The 21694-nt window shown below is 39.2% G+C and overlaps 3 protein-coding genes across 3 annotated transcripts; 2 read left to right on the top strand and 1 right to left on the bottom strand.

Moving 5' to 3' along the window:
- Positions 1 to 1014: 1014 nt before the first annotated feature.
- On the top strand, positions 1015 to 10595 carry ctsba (cathepsin Ba). Its single transcript, XM_011609623.2, has 11 exons — positions 1015 to 1173; positions 2608 to 2735; positions 2818 to 2903; positions 5550 to 5664; positions 7121 to 7236; positions 8755 to 8840; positions 8915 to 9061; positions 9212 to 9328; positions 9433 to 9561; positions 10015 to 10095; positions 10235 to 10595. The coding sequence occupies exons 2-10, from the start codon at positions 2613 to 2615 to the stop codon at positions 10086 to 10088; spliced, it is 993 nt and encodes a 330-aa protein (XP_011607925.1). The 5' UTR covers positions 1015 to 1173; positions 2608 to 2612; the 3' UTR covers positions 10089 to 10095; positions 10235 to 10595.
- A 390-nt stretch (positions 10596 to 10985) lies between these two features.
- On the top strand, positions 10986 to 16850 carry adpgk2 (ADP-dependent glucokinase 2). Its single transcript, XM_003969498.3, has 7 exons — positions 10986 to 11464; positions 12664 to 12823; positions 13595 to 13785; positions 13888 to 13984; positions 14176 to 14312; positions 14400 to 14536; positions 14802 to 16850. The coding sequence occupies exons 1-7, from the start codon at positions 11269 to 11271 to the stop codon at positions 15357 to 15359; spliced, it is 1476 nt and encodes a 491-aa protein (XP_003969547.1). The 5' UTR covers positions 10986 to 11268; the 3' UTR covers positions 15360 to 16850.
- A 279-nt stretch (positions 16851 to 17129) lies between these two features.
- drc8 (dynein regulatory complex subunit 8) lies at positions 17130 to 20225 on the bottom strand. Its single transcript, XM_011609621.2, has 8 exons — positions 20109 to 20225; positions 18665 to 18770; positions 18409 to 18478; positions 18248 to 18320; positions 17942 to 18018; positions 17694 to 17736; positions 17506 to 17572; positions 17130 to 17432 (listed from the first exon to the last, which is right to left on the bottom strand). The coding sequence occupies exons 1-8, from the start codon at positions 20211 to 20213 to the stop codon at positions 17320 to 17322; spliced, it is 654 nt and encodes a 217-aa protein (XP_011607923.2). The 5' UTR covers positions 20214 to 20225; the 3' UTR covers positions 17130 to 17319.
- Between the last annotated feature and the right edge of the window lie 1469 nt (positions 20226 to 21694).

Below are 21694 nucleotides of genomic sequence, written 5' to 3'. Positions count from 1 at the left end.
CTGCATCCATGTGCACTCCAAAGCACTTATAGCTGGGCACCCTCTCCACAATCTCTCAATTGATGTAATTGGACTGAGGAATTTTCCCCTCCTGTAATTCATGATCAGTTCTTTTGATGTATTGAGTACCAAACTGTTTTGTGCACATTACCCCACCCAACCTGTGGATTTTGTATCAACCTCAGGATTTCCAAAAAACCAAACTATGATGTAAGATGATGAGAAAGATGATGATGGCGCTGATCCAGGAGATCCATATCACACACTTAGCATACTTTAGTGCCAATATTGAAAATAATTATAAGGTTGTGCCTTATATTTTGCAGGATTCTGAATCACCATGTTGTGCAATATGGGGTGATAGCCAAAGCAACTGAGTTGTGGGGATTTTTCTTTTCCACAAAGTCAAATCAAGATTGCACTATAAAATCACTGTTAAGACAAACAACAGCAGTCATGGAATCGCTGGGGGCAGCTTATGGCCAGAATAGTTCAAGAAATGGCCAGTTAGAACCTTGGCTGGGAGATTCTAAGGAAGGATAAAGTATCTTGGGTTTAAGAGAGAAAAGACACTCATATAGTCTTCTGGCTGAAATAGTTTAAGCACATAAAATTTGCAAGACATACATGTTAGATTACATGTGAATAATGTTTACACCCTAAAATGTGCAAAATTATAGATATGTTAGGATACAAATATCACTGTAAGCACAGCACATACTAAAAAACATCATGCCACATAATGGACGGCTAGACAGAAATACAGGGTAAATACATTTCAGGATACATCTCGCTGTATTGGTGGATGTCAGAAGACAGAATAATGAAGAATCAATCCCAGAAGAGTTAAAGTTCAAACTGTGACTCCTGCCCACCTACAGTAATGTATAGGCACATACAATCTGTTTAAAAGGAAAAGGGGTCTGTGCACTCTTTTGTTAAGTGGGAGTCTCTCCCAAACAGTGAACGTTTAAAACTGCAATAAAAGTAGTTCACTGTTGATGACGTCAATAGTCACATGGGCAGCGTTCACGTGACTGAATCACGCGGTACCCGGAATAAATAAGAGTGAGAAAGTTTCCACCCGTCAGGAGGGAGCAGACCAAGGTACCCGGTACCGAGCCGAAGCCAAAGCCAAAACCGAAGCCGAAGCCGAAGCGCCAAACACTCCAGGTACAGTTTCAGTGTAATCACTGGAAGTTTTCACTCCAGGTTTTCCTCATTTACAGGTTGACTTGGTAGCTAGTATAGCTCTTCGTGCAACGAAAAACTTCGACCTCCCAAAAAAGCAGTTTGATCACGAAGCCCACGTCAGATGTGATAACTTAATGTGCGTATAGTTTTCCGTGATTAATTTGGGCACATTTTGGGCACACTGATTGTGATGTAATGTGGTGTCAACTATAGCCGAGAACCTAAAAGCCCCAAGTAAAAAATAAGAATGGAACATAATGCTGACTGGAACGCTTATTGATTCCGTTAGAAGTTGGAACCGAAACTGTAAACATGCCCTCATCTCCTCGTCTTATCAGCAGTGTCCCACATCTAAGATCCTGAAAACAACAAAGAGAAGAGCCGACCTTTGTTGCATTACTTATGTTTATTGAGCTGCTGTTGGCTTATTGTTGCTCTAGGTAAGGCTGCAGAGTTCTGAACAAAGTTCCGTTATGAATCAGCAGAATCAGAAGGATTTCTTATAGATGTGTTGGAATCAAGTGAAATTAGACTGATGGAGGTCAGTCAGCAGACAGAAGGTTCACTTCCTCAAAGCACAATCAGATCTCACGGTGTGGGTGAACCACTTCTCTTATTCTTTTAGTTATGTGGCGTTTCTGTGATAGTCAACCTCAGTCATGACTCATTTTTTTAAATGTTCTTTTCCTCTTTTCGCATGACATTAAGTTTCCATAACCATGGCAGTTTTGTAGATTGTGTTCTGCCTTCTTAGACTTGCTGAAACACATGCACCACTTTTACAAGGCCTACTAAGCATGTGTACAATTTTTTTTTTAATGCAAATTCAAATGGAGTGATCTTTAGAGCCAATTTTGATAACCCAGATTAATAAATTACTTCTTTTAAGTCGACTCACCTGTCAGATTGGCAGTGAGCACACTCCAAATTTATATTTGATTAACTCTACCATTAGGTTGACGTTATGATGTAAATAATTCTGTGTTGCTGAGGGATTGATCTTTTGTAATGGTAGGTGAAGGCTCAACATGTGATGCTTCGAATAATTTCCTTTTGCAGGTGTAGTAAGCCATTGAAAGAATGGTCCCGTTGATGCTGCAGTGTACTTCAAAGTCCAGCATGACTAAAGAAAAGTGTCTTCTCTTCACACTGTTTACTTTGCCTGTTCTCAGTCCACTTGCAGATGCAGCCTCTGTTCATAAGGGTCTTCTTTGCAGGATTTTTAGAATCAGCTGTTTGTACATTCCTCACAGCTAATCTTACACATTTGTTGTTAGGTTTCACTCTCATTAGAGAAATAACAGGAAGCTTTTGGAAATAAAATCAAGCTTTAAGAACGTTTTATTAAAAAATGTTAAAATAATTATTTAATGTTAAGGTGAATCTATTATAAACTTCTCTTTCAATTTCCAGTCAAAATGTGGCAGGCAGCTTTTCTGATCGTGGTGACCAGTTTCTCATCCAGTCTGGCCAGACCCAATCTGAAACCATTGTCCATTGAGATGGTCAACTACATCAATAAACTTAACACTACATGGATGGTGAGTTTCTCTTTTGCATTTCCATTGAATTCTCTCTTGCATTGGCATTTATTAATAAACATGCATTCTGCTTTTGCTCCAGGCCGGCCGAAACTTCCATAACATTGAATACAGTTACATCCAGAAGCTCTGTGGGACACTGCTGAAAGGACCAAAACTGCCCATCATGTGAGTCTGACTCATTCCTGTTGTTGCATCTTGCTTTGTGATACAGTTCCAGTTCCATTTTTTTTTCTAATGTAATAGGTTTTGTGCAACCCTTAGACTAGACTTTAGATACTTTATTGTCAATTCACTCCATGTTTTGAACATACAGATGAACCGAAATACTGTTCTCTCTAGCTTATCGTGCTGTAAAAACTGAAATGAAAATGAAAAATGAATAGAATAACATAAAATAACAATATAAGTGAGGCAAAAAAGGGGGGTCAAATAAGGTGCCAAAGACATGAATGTGCATATAGTGCAATACAATGAGTGCAATTGTATTTCAGCAGAGTTAAGATCCTAGGGTAAGGGGCAGGAGCTGCGGAGGTAGTGGATGGAGTTCAGCATCCTGACAGCCTGGTGGATAAAACTGTTTGACAGTCCGGTGGAGCAGGCCTGAAGGCTTCTGATCCTTATCCCTGAAGGCAGGAGGCTGAAGTCAGGGTGTGATGGGTGGGAGTTATCCTCGACAATGATGACAATTCTTTCTCTTTTCTCAATTTATTACATTCATAATTACCTAGTTATTTCATTCAGTTTTAAAAAATGTTTTATCTTTATCTGCTTAGTCTTTGGTGTGAATGGCAGAAAAATAATTTCATTGCACAGGCAAACCTGTTTTCGAACTCTGCACATGATGGAAAACTCTATGAAGCTTGATTTAAAATATTTTATTTAAAATCAAGGTTTACCACCGTGTGTAGATTAAAGCTACATGAATGTAGTTATTTGTACTCACAGAATAAATTATTGAATGTTGATTCTCGTATCATCTGGACATTGTGGCCAGATTTATAAAAAAAAAAAAAAAAAATCACATCAGATCACAACCAATTTAATTGGGGACCACCCAAAGTTGCTCTCCGAGAGTAAGCTGAAATGGTTGTAAAATGGTTTACAAAAAAAAAAAGTAATGCATTTATGATTATCTTTAAAGATCTTATGATTAGACAATACACTGTTCTATATTGGCTCAAAGCATCAATTTGGTAGATATGTCATAGGACTAATAGAGGGCAGTGCTTCTGAGTACCACACCCAGAAAGGGACAACCGACTATGTGTTTGCAAGAAGCACAATAATATGGGTAATATTTATCCTTGGCCAGTGTTGGATCACGGAATTATTGTCCAACATGTTTTTTGTTTAGTTTCTAATCAAGTTGAATAATAAAAAGACAATCGATTATAAATAAAATGTGGAAAAGGCTCAAGAGAGACCTGAACACCATACAATGGTTATTCTGGTAGTTGAATCATAGCAACTGGACTGTTTGTTGAAGATGTCTCACCTCTCATCAAAGAGGCTTCATCAGTTCTGAACTGAATTACCATGACCTGGCTGACTGAGACCCTTCAGACATTATATCTACTTTACACTGTGATTTCAAATAATGCAATATGACCATGTTTGTATGTATTTCTCACAATAATTCATAACTAAGTGGGAAAAATCAAAATGTGTAGATAGTGTAGATAAAATGTTCAATTAACGTGAAAACTTTTTTTTGTCAGTATGAACCCCCCCCACCCAAAAACAGTAAACCATTTTCCATTAATCATATTTGTTTTGACTCGTAGATAGTAGCTATTTTAAATAAGACAAAAAGGTCAGTGAGCACTCGTTATTATCATCATAATTATCATTATTTCAATATTCTTGTGATGCTGGGACTTGACTTGTAGTGAAAGAGATGTAATTAGCTGAATCACAAATAAAAGTGAGTTAATATTATGTGGGAAATAGCTGAAAATGGCTGCTATTCGAATATTGCGACTCCAGAAGAAAGCCTGGCTAAAACTTCATTATGTAATGACAATTGTTCTAGCTCGGCCCCCTAGATAGCAGGAAGAATGCAACCAGGAATACGGCGAATCTCGTGTGTGTGTGTGTGTGTGTGTGTGTGTGTGTGTGTGTGTGTGTGTGTGTGTGTGTGTGTGTAAAATAAACTGGTGTTTTAATTAATGTCACATTAAATAAAATGTTTTGATTTGATGCCAGTTTTAATTAATGACACATGCATGTATTTATTGAACATTGGCACCTTTTGTGATACATGGTTTGCATCAAGTTTTCACGGGACAGTAAAATACAAATGTTATTAACATAAACAAGAAGCGTTATCAAGACACCCTCCCTCCCTTATCACATAAGCGAAAGCCACTTATATGAAATAAATCAAATAAATACCTCAAAGTTACATTACAATTGTAGAACTACCATAGAGAATTAATGGAAAACTATTTACAGCCGTTTCGCTAAAAATCTTTCCCGGCGGATGTGTGTCAAGACATCAATAATTTGGGAAAATATAAGGGGTTTTCTCACCATGGTAGCTAGCTATATAACTCTAACCATATTGAGTCGAGTCACGCTGGGTAGATGCTGGTTTTAAAAAAAAACAAAACAGCATATGTGGCCAACTAGACAACAACCTTTCAGGAGGTTTATTGCAGCAGGACGGTGCAATGCCACAATGTGGTTGCACAGTTTAAAAAGTTTTTTTTTAAAAAAAGCTGTCCTGACATGCCAGTTTTGTTTTGATTAATTTACATTACACTTTTTTATTACTAACATACTTCTTTGGTTACCCTTTTTACTGTGCAGGATTCAATATGCTGGAGGCTTCAAGCTGCCTAGACAATTTGACTCCAGAGAGCAGTGGCCCAACTGCCCAACACTGAAAGAGATCAGGGATCAGGGCTCCTGTGGGTCCTGCTGGGTAAGCTTCAGCATTTTATACCTGTGTAAATGGATGTAACTGGTATACCGTTTTCACACTTAAATTGATGCAGGATTTTCCTATTATGCTATCGACCCGCCATTGTTCGGCATTTGGGCTTTTTCATATTTCCAGTAGTTGCAGGGCTGTTTTTTTTCCCCTCCCTGTTGTGTCATTGCATTCACAGCATCATTACACCTTTGCATGCGCTGGAACGCTGCAAGGTAAATAATGGACAGCATGGACGTCAGTGAGTCAATGGTCTGCCTTGTTTCGTTCTTGGCAATTTTGTCTTTTGGAAAGTACCACAAGCTTCAGTGTCGATTGAACCCTGTCTGAGGACTAATGCAACGAAGGCAGATAGAAACTGTGGCTAATCTGGAAAGATTGTCATGGATGACATCTGACTATGTTGGCCTAGTGATTAGGCTACCAAGCGAAGGAGTAACTCCTGAAGAATTTGTCTAAAAACCTTTTTTGAAAAGACACTTTTTGTTGGCTGAAAATGTGTCTGTATGTCTTCAATTCCTAAATGCATATCATCTTTGTTGTCATTATAACTGTTTATATACTTTATACTTATAACCGGTACCGGTCCGTGGATCAATTGGTACCGGGCCGCAAAACAAATTAAATATTTCCGTTTTATGCATTAGCTGAGTCTGAATGATCTTTTATTTTGAAAAACATTTTGGAAGAAGTGTACCATCGGCATTGTCGGCGGGCCTTGACAACAAAGTGATGGGTGGGAAGGGCACCGGTGGCATAGCTAACAAGCTGGAGATTCTCAGGACGCCTGAGTGGACCAATAAGCTATTGATTGGCGAAGCTCATAATAAGGAATCCCAGGCTTTCAATATTGCCATTGATAACTGTCCAAAATCTGCCGTTGAATCTCTTCTTCTCCACAGTCACTTGTGGATCTCGCAATCTTGCCAGTGTGCTACCTTGATCAATAAAAAAGGTGGAGCATATTGCTACACAAGCTGTAGGTATATAAACATTCAGGGATTTGTGGGATTTCCAAAGCATAATATTCCTGTGCCAGAGGTATGCGCTTCCAATAAAGATTGCATAGCTGCACATTTGATTTGTTTGTTAATGGAAAATGGGGGAGAAAAATCAGTCTTTGTTCAGTCTTTGTTGACAGGTTGTCAAGTGGCAAAATGGGTGCATTGCCACGGGGTGATTTAGCAGGATACCGTGGGATGCTTTTACATTGTGAGCAAGGCGAGCTAGTAAGTTGCTGGGTTGCTTGCAAGGCCATTCGACCTGAGAAACATTGTTGTGAAAACCCTTTTAACAGTGCTGAAAAGACCCAGAACACAATCTGATTTTTGTAAAGCGTTAAAGGGGCTATTTTGAGTAGATTTTTTTCCCCCAACATATAGCACTTCCTGTCTTCATGTAGCATCTGCATTTAATTCATGTGTCCACTTTTCCTTTTTACCCATAGGCTTTTGGTGCCTCGGAGGCCATGTCGGATCGCATCTGCATCCACAGCAATGCCAAGATCAGCGTGGAACTCTCTGCTGAGGATCTACTGTCCTGCTGTGAAAGCTGTGGCATGGGGTGAGAGAGTTGTATTTATAAAAAAAATCAAATCAAATCAATCTTTATTTATATAGCGTCTTATACAATCAAAATTGTTTCAAGGCGCTTTCCAGAATCCCAGGGCCTGACCCCAGACAAGCAACAGTGGCAAGGAAAAACTCCCCTTTAACAGGAAGAAACCTTGAGCAGGACCAGGCTCATGTAGGGGGACCCTCCTGCTGATGGCCGGCTGGGTAAAGAGAGAGGAGAGGAGGGAGGACAGGTAGAGGATAGGATAGGTAGGAGAGGAGAGGGGTAGAGGAGAGGAGAGGTAGAGTGAAGGGGAGGTAGAGGAGAGGAGAAGGAGGAGGAGGAGAAAGAGGAGAGGAAAGAAGAGGAGAGGGAGAGGAAAAGGAGAAGGAGAGAGAGGAGAGGAGAGGAGAGGAGAGGAGAGGAGAGGCACAGAGCACAGAAACACACACAAAAAATATGCACAATCACTTCAACGGGGCCGGCGGTCATTATGCAGCTCCGATGGCAGTGATACCTGCAAATAGATAGAGGGGGGGGGGTGGGGAGAAGCAGAAAAACTACACAAGAATCAGCATAACTAGTCTGCTTGATGAGGAGAGGAAAGGAGAGGAAACCATGACCCAGTGGAGTGACAGAGGCCTGTCAGGTGATCATGTTTCCGGACCCCGGCAGCCTTGGCCTATAACAGCATAGCTAGAATGTGACCTAATGATTAGACGACCCCCTAAGTATGATAATTTGTCTGTCTATGATAGTAACTGGAACTACTGAATTAGTAACAGTAAGCTTTTTCAAAGAGGTAGGTTTTGAGTCTGATCTTAAAAGTAGCGATGGAGTCAGCCTCCCGTACCTGGACAGGGAGCTGGTTCCAAAGCAGGGGGGCCTGGTAGCTAAATGCTCGGCCCCCCATTCTACTCCTAGAAACTCTGGGAACCACAAGTAGACCAGCATTCTGAGAGCGGAGCGGTCTATTGGGCTGATAGGGTATCACTAGCTCCTCCAGGTAGGATGGAGCTAGGCCTCTGAGGACCTTGTAGGTCAGAAGAAGGGTTTTAAAAGTTATTCTAAATTTAACGGGCAGCCAATGAAGCGACGCCATTACAGGACTTATGTGATCTCTTTTGTCAAAAAAAAGAAGACAGAAAAACAAAACATTCCCCACTGTCAACTACTGTGCTGATCTAATCCTGATGCCACCAACAGAACATATGATATTTAATAGAAAACAGATTCACACTTTGGCCTAAAAATGTATTCACATTCATGTAATAAGATGTAAGATTGTCTGTTTCTATTTTTGGAAATTCATATTACAAATTCATATTACAAGCATTAAGTGATTTGGTAGCGTCCCTTTATAAAACTCAGTTGGTAAGTAAATGGATTTGGTCTCTCATATCTGACTTTTGTAGGTTGCAAATTTGTATATTAATGTTGACAGTAGGCTGTAATATAGCCAAACAAATGTGAGCATCTGGAAAGTTGGGATGTGTGACTGCTTTATTTTCATTTGTTAAATAATAGATGCAATGGTGGCTACCCTTCTGCTGCTTGGGACTTCTGGACCAAGGATGGACTGGTGTCTGGAGGCCTTTATGACTCCCACATTGGTCAGTTCCTTGTAATACACTGATAAGTGGTCTTGTGTGTATTGTTGCTTGTTCCTGACTGGAACTCTTTTCAGGTTGCCGTCCCTATACCATCCCCCCCTGTGAGCACCATGTGAATGGTAGCAGACCTTCCTGCAGTGGAGAAGGTGGAGAAACACCTCAGTGTGTCTACAGGTGTGAAGCTGGATACACCCCCAGCTACAAGCAGGATAAGCACTATGGTAAAAAAAAAAAAAAAAAAGGAAATGCTTAAGAAAAAGCCATTTTTTCCACAGAATATTAATAATATATAATAAATGTATGTAATGAAGTATAGTAAACCAAAGCAAATCTTGGAGATGATAATGCAATGCTTATACCTACTTTTGCAGGTAAAACATCATACAGTGTCTCATCAGATGAGGATGATATTAAACATGAAATATACAAGAATGGTCCAGTGGAGGGTGCCTTCACTGTCTATGAAGACTTTGTGTTGTACAAGACTGGTGAGAACACACAAGCATCCACAAAATCTTCAGTATGACCTTCTGACATAAGCATAACCATGAATGTGAACTAAAACTGTGTCTTACTGTCCTATCTCACACAGGTGTTTATCAGCATGTGACTGGTTCTGCTCTGGGTGGTCATGCTATCAAGATCTTGGGTTGGGGGGAGGAGAATGGTATTCCCTACTGGCTTTGTGCCAACTCCTGGAACACTGATTGGGGCAATAATGGTGAGAAGTATTTTTAAATTATTTTGATTCAACCTTGAAACCACTGGATATCATCCTCGTATTGGCTTTCAGACTCCTGTGTAACGCTGTTGTCTGAAAGAACATTCATATTTTAACTATGAATGGAAGCCAAATCTGTTGAAGAATCGTATCAGTCATCCAGGTTGAAGAGAACTCTTAAAATATTCAGCTAGCCTTTTATCCAAGAGGCTTCTTCAGTTCTACATTAACTGGTAGGAGTTCCAGAGTTGTATGTACTGTACTGGTTGACTGATTGATGAGTGGTAATTTGCATTATTAAACTTCTGTGGATCCTCCCAGTCAACATGTGATGTTGGGTGTGAACGATTGTGAACCTCTCCTGAGGGATCCCAGGACAACTACAAGCTAAAACCAGTTTAAGTGTACTTCATTTAGAAATAAGTTGTGAATTTATTTGTTTTTGTTCTTCAGGGTTCTTTAAAATCTTACGTGGATCAAATCACTGTGGTATCGAGTCCGAGATTGTTGCAGGAATTCCAAATTAGAATCAAGGTAAGGCAACATATTGGTGAAGAACTCACTGGTTTTCCACCACAGTAAATTTTAAAGCACCCTCATGAAACCTGCATGTTTAAAACTGATAAAAGGTGGGTTGAAACGGTGTCCCTTACTGGTTTGTTCTCTCATGCAGGCTTTGAGTTGCACTGGCCATCATACACTCACCGGAGGTCGGTTCACTCTGCTGATTTTCTCCCAACACCATGTATACAGTTTTGTGTTCTGTGAAAACTGAGTTGCATTAAGAGTTTTTTCCATCGCTTGAAACAATGATGTTTTTTTGTTTTTTTTACTGCACACTTGAAATCATGTGGTGTGCTGAATATAGTTGTTATAAACTGCACGCTGTTGTCTAATGCAGTTGGTAATGCTACTATTGGTATTTTAAATGATCATCTTAACTTTTTAAAATGCAAATGAAATTGGATATTTTTAATTTTCTTTAATAAATGATATCATTCATGTTTTGGTGTAATAAAAAAGGTTGACATTAAGATGATGTTTTTATTTTTCCACTAGTTCCTTGCCTGTATTTTTATGTCACTGAGAAAATATTAGAATTAGTTGGTGCCAGCTGCTCGCCATCCCAGTTTGACTGGAATTCTCATGCACGTTAACAAACAAGGCTTCTGGGCAAATGTCCTTTGGCCAGTCACATCAGCTGTTTAAGCATACAAACATGGAGAAGGTGTGACTGTTTTGGTGTATTTGATGTTGGAATCTAAGATTCGTGACGGAGAAGCTGGGGGTTGTTACTATCGATATTAAATATTTTTTAAAGTTGCAAACATTTATCAAGGAAAGCAGCGCTCTGTTTGATAACTTCCGCGTTTATAACACGTTCCCCTTTTATAATAGGATTGTTCGTTTTTGTCACAGGCGTCCACAGACCCGCTCATGTCATCGGTGTTAAGGGATCAAACTGTCATAAACTGTGACGTTTGGGAGAAAATATTCAAGCTTTTGTTAGAATACATTACAATCGCGAGTAAAGTTTGACTGCATTTTTTTGATCAGTATGTAGTTGTTCGGTTACTCAACATTAGGACGCACGGACTTATACAGACTGAAGAAACAAACACGCTCTTTAGGACCGTGGGGGAGGTCTTTCTCTCTTATAGTTGTCAGCACAGTAGGAGCTTTCGTAGTGACTTCCACGAGTCAACAATGGAAGGGGAAGGAAGAGTTTTGTGGATGAAATACGGATCACTCTTGCCGCTGCTCGTGCTTGTCTTGGCCTTGTGGTTTCGCCCGCCCCAAGATGCCGTCTTAGACGACCGACTAGACGCGGTCTTGTCCTCTCTGCTTCGTGCTGAACGCAAAGTCGGAATAAACACTGCGGCCAGACCAAGAGTAGCTATTGGTGAGTCCAAGTGGTGCGAGCGATCTTCTAACAACTAGCCCAACGCTTAAAAATTATTTTTCTTCTTTAATGATACATTACGTTCGAAATGAATGATGTTCGTAATTGCTGCTGGTCGAAGATGGGCTTTTAGCTGAAGGAACAGCCATCTTTACTTAAAAAAAGCTAGCATACCACGCTCACAAGAAAGATACACATAAAACTGAAATAAACCTAAATCAAAATGTCGATCTACCTTTAATTTAGTACACACTCAAGAACAATTGCTTTAATTGTCAGTTATTTCACTGCATGCACTTTGCACACCAGTCAAAGCCAGAAACCCATTTTAAGAAATACTATTTTAGCATTAGTTTGATGAACACGAGTGTTAAGTTCATGTATGATAAAGTTTCTTTTTTTATTCATAGCAAAGAAACCATAGCGGAGCACTTTTCTGTAGAACTGCTGTATTTTGCCTTCTAAGCAGCTTGGTTCTAATATTTTCAGGATCACTATAGATTGACAAACCGTAATATATTTCAGTCAACATCACAAATTAGGTGCAAAATGGTGAATTAAACTGTCAGTTTTAAGCACTATAACAATATTACTGTAGTTAAATCAACCGATGTGATGGGTGAGTTTGTCCGGCACAGACGGACAAGGAGAGCTTCATTACATGTTCAACTTCTTCACATGTTGCATTGCATTTCTTGTTGTTTAAGTCGCCTCAAGAATTGCAAATAACAGTCTAACCATACATATTAAGTTCTCCCTTTTCTATGGTAATGATTATTATTTTTTAGTCACAGTGAAACGATGAATATTAATGACTATATAATCGCAAATATCCCCAGGGGCTGTGCTGTTATTAAATACTAATTCACTAAAAATTAGTTTACTTACTATGAATACTGTCTGGTGCTTTTTCTGCTAATGTGTGTGTTTGACTGTACTGTACATAAAAATGTGTGCTTTGACTGCCAAGATGGCAGATTAATGTTGAAAATTTCTTGATTTAACCTTACTGAGTTTTAAAGACTTTCTCTTGGGTTTATGTAAACTGTGCAATGAGAAAAGCATCATCTGAGGGTGGGTGATGCATTATTATTGTTATTGTCTTGCTTACATGCTATATTTGCCTCCGGTTGTAGCTGTTAAGTCACAGCTGATTACGTATTGATCACTTTGTTTTTCCTTTGCTTGCTCATTGGCAGGTTTTGGTGGTTGTGTTGATCTGATCGTGGATGGGGTGATGTTGCTTAACAAGATGGGCCTAACTCCAGCAAACCAGCCACATCATCATGACTACATAGAAAATGAAGTTCAACTGGCTCAGAGTTTTGCCTACTTCTTTGCTCCAGGAGCTGCAGCAGAGTAAGTTCTGCATATGATCAGCATCAAATGGCTCCCCCCTAATTCAAGGGAATTATGTGTAAATGATATTTGTGTAATTTAATTAAATATTTTTCAAAAATACTTGAGCAATTCATTTTTGTTCTGCATTAGATCTGTCATTATTTATGTAGGGACAGGGTAAATGGATTGTGTTTATTTTGGATGACACACCGACAGCAAATTTAGTTGTTGGTTACAACCTTTGAGCTTCTGTTGTCATTTAGATGTTGTACAAATACACAGGTTCACACTTCTTTTTCTTCCTTTAACAGTTTGCTACTTTAAATTGTTTCTATATGTATTTTGAGTGCTGCATCTGAATCTGTGCTCAGTGCCTACAAGGTCTCAATCAAATGCAATAGAATAATGTGGAGAATTTGTGACAAGGACTTTAAAAGAGTTAATTTGTCTCATTCTAAAGCACATATTAAAACAATCTTTAACAGTCTAAGGATATTGGCCTTGTGGGGTTTTCCAGAAAACATCTGCTGTCCTTGCTTGTGCATCCTGTAAAATAAACCATATAATTAAGCTGTAGAGTATGCATACCATCTCCAGGACATTCTACTCCATCCAGACAGTCACATCTTTACTGGCAGCTTTCTGATAGCAGCTTTCAGTAAGGTGTACCAAATTAATTTGGATTTTTAAGTAGATAAGCGGAACAAGAAGTGGGCTGGAATGGAGGTTGTTTTCAGATGGTTCATCTTCTGTATTAACACTTCTTTTTCACATTTCTGTGCCCTGCAGACGTTTTATGCTCAATGAAACCCTGTTCAACGAGTTGGTTGAGGCATCCCGCGACATTCCTGGGAACAGATGGACAGTAGGCGGTAATGCCCCAGTTATGGCTGGACGCATGGCTACCGAGGGATGTGATGTGTTGCTGGGGGGCAGTTTCAGTCCTGATTTTACAGATGTCCTGTCCCAGCACATTACAGGTCTGCACGTTTCTCCTCTTATCCAGTTTTCCCTTTTGCCGGCCATTTCCTGCATTACCAGGATGCCTTTGTTTGGTCATCATCTTCCTCTGCTTTTAATAGTGGCAGGTAATGAAGTAGAAGAGCCAGACATTCATCTTATCCTGGAGTATCCATCTGGTGCTTCCTGGGGTCAGTACACCTCACGCAGAGCCAACAGGTGTGTGTTCATTGTGCTTTGCTGTGTATCTGTGGTTAATTCCATAGACAGTTGGACTGGTTATGTGACTATTATTTTGTAATGGATTTATTTTTCTAACCGACACTGTGCGTCTGTATGTATACCGATGTTCAGATTTGTTCAGTTCTGCTCATTGGGAGATTATTGTGCAATTTCTTCATGTTCTTCAGATATATCGTCCACAGTGATGACCATAACCCTTACCTGTCCTCCATGGAGGATTTTGCCACCAAACTTGAAGAGTTTGAACCAGACCTGCTGGTGGTGGGAGGACTGCAGATGATGGACAACTTCCCCTTTCAAGCAGGTTTGGCACCAATGTACCTCTGGAATAATTTCCTACAGGGAGACTTTTATACTTTTCATTCAGTGGATAAAAAGTTGATCATTTCAGGTGAGAGGAAAGCTCTCCTCTCCCATCTGGCCGAACTCCTGTCTTCCTCCAGTCCGAAGATTGGGGTCCACTTTGAAATGGCCAGTTTTGTCGAAGAGAGTATAATGGAAGACCTTCTCCAATATGTCGTCCCTCACGTATGTTTTTTATGACTCTCTCATGAATCCATGCACGCATGAGATATAAAGATAAAAATGGACTCAAGGTAGCTAAGGGAAGACAAAGATGGACAGGGTCACACTGAATTTGGCTAAATCATATTTGATGATTTGTTGAGATTGAAGTTAGTGTTTACGCATCTTTTGGAACAGACAATACTTTTTCTTGGAGAAAATTGTAGCTGCATAAAAGGATTCTGAAATGTCTTAAACACCCTCTGTCGTACTTCATTTCCCCTTACAGGCAGACTCTTTAGGGATGAATGAGCAGGAGCTTCCGAATCTGCTGAGTTTACTGAAAGGCACCAACATTACAGTGTTGTCGGACCCAAATCCTCGCGTAGCAACCGTCTTAGACCAGATGAGGGAGGTCTACCGAATTTTGAACAAGTGCTACAAAGACGCTGTCAGGGAAGGGAACACAGGTGGCACTAAAGTCAAATTGCTTACTCGGCTTCATGTACACACACTGGCCTTTCAGGCCATCATAGTTAAGCATGGATCCCAGTGGAAGAACACAATGTCTGCCACTGCCAAGGCATCACTTACAGCCAACCGCCATGTTTGTGGCTCCAATGACATTGATACTACCAAGGCGAGGCTCATCATGGATGACTCTTTCTCTGTTAGCCGACAGGAGGGCAGCCAGCGTATTCCTCTAGAGGAGACTAAGCCCGTCAGCTGCTGGGCTGAGGACGACTACGAAATCTGCGTCGCTCCGGTGCTGGTGTGCACTGAGGTTTACCAAACTGCAGGAGGAGGGGATAATGTATCTGCTGCTGGCCTGGTGCTGCAAATCTAGAGAATGGTTCTCACAGCAATTTGTTGTGCTAACTAGATGTTGGCTAATAAAAATATTGGGGATGCAAACGTAGCCACAGTGGCAAATCATCTAGGAATAGTCGAAGATATCGGGCTAATGCTGCCACATCTGTAGCCCATGGCATAGCTGGACCATCAGGGATCACTCATAGGAGTCAGATGATGGGATGTTGTAATCTTTTATTTCTAATTGCCATGCATTAACTAAATGTTATGGGTTATACATGGGTTTTTAAAAAAAAATCTAAAATCATTATAGCATCATCTGACTTCTGAGCTCGGTCCTTATAAAATACTTTAACTTTCATTTCCAGATGTGTGTGTGTCTGTGTGTGGTATTTCTGTGGTATTTTTTTTCTCTATTTGACCTGTCTTCATTGAATTGTGTTAATCTTACCTCTTACTCTACTATGCAAAAATAGCATTTGTGTGTGAAATCATTCAGTTCACTGAAAAACAAAAACGAGCTTATTTTCAAGGCAAGGTCAACTACAGTAATAAAAACCCTGTTCATTCAAGAATCTGTTCCGCTATTTGACCTGCTTCTGTCAGTTCTCCCTTTTAGATAAAGACCCAGAAAGCTGTGGTGACCACCTGCACATCTTCCTTTTGTGTAACTGATCTTTTAGGGCTGTGTGAAGAATACCGTATATGGGAATACATACTTTGGGACAAGAGCACAGAAATCTTGCTATGGGACCACTGCAAGGATTTGTAGCTGACTGGCATCTCCTCTACCTCTAATTTCTATCTGTAGTTTACCATTTTAACTTCTTTAACTTATATACCATTTTAACATCTTTAACTTCTCTAGCTCTATGTAGTGCTTTAGTACCGGTACCAATTTAGTGATGTAGGTGACATGAATCTGGACTATGTGGAAGATGTAATATTTTCTATGTCGGGTCTCTTTTGAGTAAAAACAACTTTTAATAGCAAATAAAGACCAGCTCTGATTTCAATTGCTCCAGGTAAGAAATTTTGTTTCTGTGAAGGATGACGTAAAACACAAACTCCAGCCATGCTGCTTCATGTACTTACTAGTAGCTATTACCATCACTATGCTCATCTGTGATGCTTTCTATAGTCTTTATTGATGTACATAGAAGAGGTGACCATAAATGTGATTTCTCTGCTGAGAAGGCAGAATGTGACTTTTATTTTTGTTTTTTAATTTGATGTTTAGTGAGGACAAATTGCTATGTTAGGGTTTCTGTAACCATGAGCTTATTCTACATTTTCTGAAGTTTCTTGCATAGTTACTGTAAACCAACAGTACCTAACAGGTGATTTTAACTGTAAAATGATGCTGTTAAGAGCAGAAATATTTGCTCCAAATCTAACTCTAATTGACACAGAGGAAGTTGCTTTTTCCATACACAGGAATTGATCTAAGTTGCATTTAGGTGACGTCCTCTGTGTTCCCACGTCTCAATGTTTCATGCATAAATTATAAATGCTGGTTAACCCTTGCATTGTTTTGTTCATTTACACAGATGATGAGGTTTGCCAAATTGATCTGTTATTCAATGGTGCATCATGTTATCTGCCCTTTAGGCTTACTTTAAATCTTGAGAACATCACATTTTAATTGAAAGGAATTCTGCTAATTTTACCAAAGCCATTCAGCAATATTTTATTATATATTATTAAATGACAAATGAGCACATTTGTAGAAAAACTGCCAAGTCATGCTGACAGGGACCACAGTAAATTAATTTTCCAGCTCCATAAATGATTGAACAATCAGTTTTGATTTGGACAGGATTGTGTTTAATACCACTGAAAGTTTCTAAGGTCAAATTAGAAGATGGAAGAGGCTCACTTACAAAATATTTCATCTCAACCTTTCTAAATGGACAAAAAATTATCACAGTTTGACTAGTAATTCTATCAAAAGTACAAATCCATTCTAAGATTTCTGAGCACACTGTCATCATCTATGTGTCAGGATCAAAGATCAGCTGGCTGATATAATCTGCATAATAGATGTGGTCATTGTCAGACAGAGCGGTTAACATCTCCTCCATCTCCCCCTGACTGAATGGCTCACCTGTTAAAGAAGATGAAAGTCAAGGTCAGGTAGATATAACTGAACAAGGTTTAGAGGCTGGAAGAGGCTTCACCTTCCTGTGTCAGGTACTTTGTCAGCTCCTCTGACTCCAGGTATCCTTTCTTTTCTTTATCCAGCACCTTAAACAGCATCAGTGGTTTCTTATTAATAGTTTTCCAAATACAGTATGTAAGTTTCGGTGGATGGTCAAAAACATTCTTACAAAAAGGGAAAATAAGACTTAAAAGCAGCAGATCTCACCTTGAATGCTTGAAGCAGAATGACCGCTGAGATGGGAGGAAACCTATCATACATACACAATTATTACACCTGCATTTAATTTTTTTTAGATGCAGTATAGTGCGGAGCTATATATATATACACACACACACATATATATGTGTGTATGTATATGCTTATATATATTTATTTATTTTTTAAATTTTAATTTTAATTTTTAATTTAAATCTACAAAGTCTGAAGCTATGTCCTGACTGGACTGGTTTTACCTGTGCTCCAGAAGAACCTTGGTCATGGCAGGGAGGAACTTGTCTAAATGAATGTAACCTGTGTGGTCTTCTCCCACCTGAATGAACAGGACAGGTTGTCGAAACAGTTTTACGCTTTTTCAAAGGCTATTGTGTCAAAGAAGTTGACTTACAATTAAATATTTTAATTTGTACTTCACAAAATGGATAATGAATATAATTATGACCAACGTCAAATCGATTTGTATTAAAGGTTCTGTGAGAGGAGAATATGAATAAATGCACATCTTGTTAACACTCTTTTCTTAAATAACAGCAAAACCACACCTCAGCTACAAAATCATGGAGATTTGGCCGGGAGGGGAAGCAGCCCAAGGAGTAGACAACTGTGCCAATCTCTCTGGAAACAAACCAGAAATGATATCATTTATCATTTTGATATCACTTTTTCTTCACCAATGAAGATGATTAATGAAACACTGACAGACCGGACATCCACAGTGTGGTTGGACTGATAATCAAACGCTTCAAAGGCTGCCTTAATCTTCTTGTGGACGTCTGAGATTTAAAATTTAAAAAAAAAAAAAAACAGAACAAAGCTTTAAAAAAAAACAAACTACTCCTTTACAAATACGTTACAGTTTCAAAGGCAAAACACTATTCTGATATAGAATAGGAATACGCTACATGACCCGGAAAGTTTAAATTAAATAATCTTAAAAGTGTTGGGGCGAGGACACGAACCTGCAGTGTTTCTGATCGCCATGGCGGAGCCAGTCGCCAATACTCGGTTGCCATAGAAATCAACCGTTGCGTTCTTCCGCTTGGCTAAAATAGCTGCTATCTTGAACTACAAGAGCAATTGAAAACCAGAATTATTTGGGTTTTTATGATGGAGAAAAAACCCAAATTCTTTATTCAGCACCCCAAATGTTCTTTTTCTAGAATTATGAGTTATAGAAAGTAGAAAGTGTCTTTATTCCAGCCTTTACCACACACAGTAACCAATAACATTTGACAATTGAAAATTACATAGCCATATTAACTTGAATTAATAACATTTGGGTGTGGCAATGAACCAGTCATTGGACTGGTTTCATGGTATGTAGCACTGAAATTCTCATTATAATGGACATCTTGAAAAGAATTTCAAGTATCAACTATTGTGGACATTATTTAGGCTGAGAAAATCCTCAAATTAAACCAGTTACACCAATCACATATGAGTACAGGTGAGCAAATAATGTGGGACTTTATTTAAAACAACACCTAATCAGCACCCCAAATGTGCTTTTTCTAGAACAATTGTGATTTATAATTGTTTCTTTCTTAAACACTTAGAAAGTAGTCTGTCTAATAGAGAACAGGTGAGCAAATAATGTACTTATATCTCTGGATCCCAATTTGAAATATTCCTAAAAAAAATGTTTAAACACAATAGTTTAACACCTCTGAACCTCTTCAGGTTTATGGATCATGCTGCGTTTAAAACTCAGAACTTTTCAGGTCAAGTACTAAAAATTGACAGACGTTTACTAGTTAAATAAGTGCATCTTTGTCACCATATTAAACCACACTTGAAGACCGAGTGTAGAATAAACCAGCACGTGTTTATAGCTGTGATTGTCACTGATGAACAGTAACCTCCCAGTCCAGCTCCAGTTTTGTTAGTGGCACTTGTTACGCCTGCTGTTCATATGCATCCTGGTGCATCCATCTCTTCACCGATCGTTATTTCCTGCTGAATTTGCTTGTTGCCTTGAGAGTGTATGTCATTGGCATTCTCTTCCTTCTGCTCTTGTGCTCCTTTGTTTATTTCATCAGGACTGGTGTCTTTCACAGCCTCCTCTTTTTGAGATGCATCATTGTTGCTAACATCCTATAATAGAAATGTTACAAGATGCTCCTTTCTTCATGTATGTTGAAACTTTCATCATAGAAAAACTAGAAAAATAAATGTGTTTTTTATCACTAGAAATATTATAATTAGGCTGTTTGATCATGCAGAATTATTGTTTAATATCTTTTTTCCACAGACAATAACTCTGAAGGGGCTAAAAGGCCATCCTGGTTTAAATCCAGTCTGGAGTAAAAATCTACCAGAGATATGACCTACACACACACACACACACACACATATAGACAAATTGATCTATGTAACAAGTGCAGCATGTAAATTCATCCTTACCTCTTCATTAGCCTGTGTTCCAGGTGCATTATGGGAATTATAATCCGAGAGCAGCTGCATCATGTCCAAACCATCCAGGAAACCGGTGCGATCATAGTCCATCATTTATATCTGTCAGAGGTTCTGGAAGAGTCTGACTACTGTGCAACTCTACAACAGCAGAGAAAGCAAACATGAAACTTTGTTTGAAATTTGTGTGACGGTCTTGCAAAATTTCTATATTGACGTTAAACAAATGGTGTGATAATTGCAACATAAAGCAGCAACATAAAGCAGTATTATGTCCAAATCATTAGAGCAGTGCATCAGTCAAAGTCCACAGTGCAACAGTCTCTTCATAAACCTTTGAAATAGATTAGGATGTGGCCTTGTGTCAAAAGCGAGAACATCCTTAAATCAAATATATCATGATTCTCTGTTTGTCCTTTCAGATTGTGATTAATTTTTTTTAGATGTAATATATTAGGGCATGTTTCTGTATTCGAGTTGTTACAGCAGATGTCACCTGTTTAGCACGCACCTGCGGTCTGCCCCCAGGGCAAAGGGATTAGCAAGTGCTGGTTCATCCCTGAGAGGTGCAATTAAACAATATTTAATAAACAGAAAGAAAAAAAACTTGCATGAACAGATGGTGTGAAAATTGGGACTAAGAACAAGGTTTTACCTCTCTGTCCAAGGAAGACCTGACACAGCAGTTCATAAAAACGAAGAGAGACAGGAAACACGGGACCAACCTGCCCGGGTAAGACTTTAGGTATGCACCTATAAGCACGTCATTATTATCTTAGACCTTACTCATAATTTGTAATGAATTTGTAAGGAGACCATTCAGCTAAATTGAATTAAAACACATTTCCAATACAGATATCCATCGAAACACATGCTTTCTTCCATTTTAGTATTTTTTTTAAGTTTACCAAGAAACAAAAGAAACAGGGGAGGTTAGCAAACAGACTCACAAAAGTTCAGTTCAATTTGTGTAAATAGAGTGAAGTCATACCAATCAATCAATCAATCAATCAATCAATCAATCAATCAATCAATCAATCAATCTTTATTTATATAGGGGCTGTTGCAATCAAAATTGTTTCTAGGCACTTTACAGAATCCCAGGGCCTGACCCCCAACAAGCAACAGTGGCAAGGAAAGAGAGGAGAGGAGAGGAGAGGAGAGGAGAGGAGAGGAGAGGAGAGGAGAGGAGAGGAGAGGAGAGGAGAGGAGAGGAGAGGAGGCCATGACCCAGTGGGGTGACGGAGGCCTGTCAGGAGATCATGTTTAGCTCGTCCAGGTAGGATGGAGCTAGGCCTCTAAGGACCTTGTAGGTCAGAAGAAGAATTTTTTTAAATTATTCTAAATTTAATGGGCGGCCAATGAAGAGACACCAGTACAGGACTTATGTGATCTCTATTGTCAGAACTCTGGCTGTAGCACTTTGGATCAACTGGAGGCTTCTTAAAGAGTTGTTTGGACACTCTGATAATAAAGAATTACAATAGTCCAGCTTGGACGTAACAAATGCAGATTCCTGATCTTTGCAATGTTCCTCAAATGAAAAAAGGCAATTCTAGAGACTATTTTAATGTGTG

Source organism: Takifugu rubripes, chromosome 13 (genome assembly GCF_901000725.2).
Source record: "Takifugu rubripes chromosome 13, fTakRub1.2, whole genome shotgun sequence".
NCBI lineage: Eukaryota > Metazoa > Chordata > Actinopteri > Tetraodontiformes > Tetraodontidae > Takifugu > Takifugu rubripes.
Note: the sequence above shows the minus strand (reverse complement) of the source record. Positions and strands in the feature narration are given on the sequence as shown.

Coding starts and splice junctions, on each gene's coding strand:
- drc8 (XM_011609621.2), bottom strand. CDS start 20,213: ATGATGGACTATGATCGCACCGGTTTCCTGGATGGTTTGGACATGATG. Junction 18,771..20,108: donor GAACACAGGCTAATGAAGAG/GTAAGGATGAAT, acceptor TTGCTCTTGTAG/TTCAAGATAGCAGCTATTTT. Junction 18,321..18,408: donor AACCACACTGTGGATGTCCG/GTCTGTCAGTGT, acceptor GTTTGTTTCCAG/AGAGATTGGCACAGTTGTCT.
- ctsba (XM_011609623.2), top strand. CDS start 2,613: ATGTGGCAGGCAGCTTTTCTGATCGTGGTGACCAGTTTCTCATCCAGT. Junction 7,237..8,754: donor TGTGAAAGCTGTGGCATGGG/GTGAGAGAGTTG, acceptor GTTAAATAATAG/ATGCAATGGTGGCTACCCTT. Junction 9,562..10,014: donor CACTGATTGGGGCAATAATG/GTGAGAAGTATT, acceptor TTTGTTCTTCAG/GGTTCTTTAAAATCTTACGT.
- adpgk2 (XM_003969498.3), top strand. CDS start 11,269: ATGGAAGGGGAAGGAAGAGTTTTGTGGATGAAATACGGATCACTCTTG. Junction 12,824..13,594: donor GCTCCAGGAGCTGCAGCAGA/GTAAGTTCTGCA, acceptor TGTGCCCTGCAG/ACGTTTTATGCTCAATGAAA. Junction 14,313..14,399: donor CAACTTCCCCTTTCAAGCAG/GTTTGGCACCAA, acceptor TGATCATTTCAG/GTGAGAGGAAAGCTCTCCTC.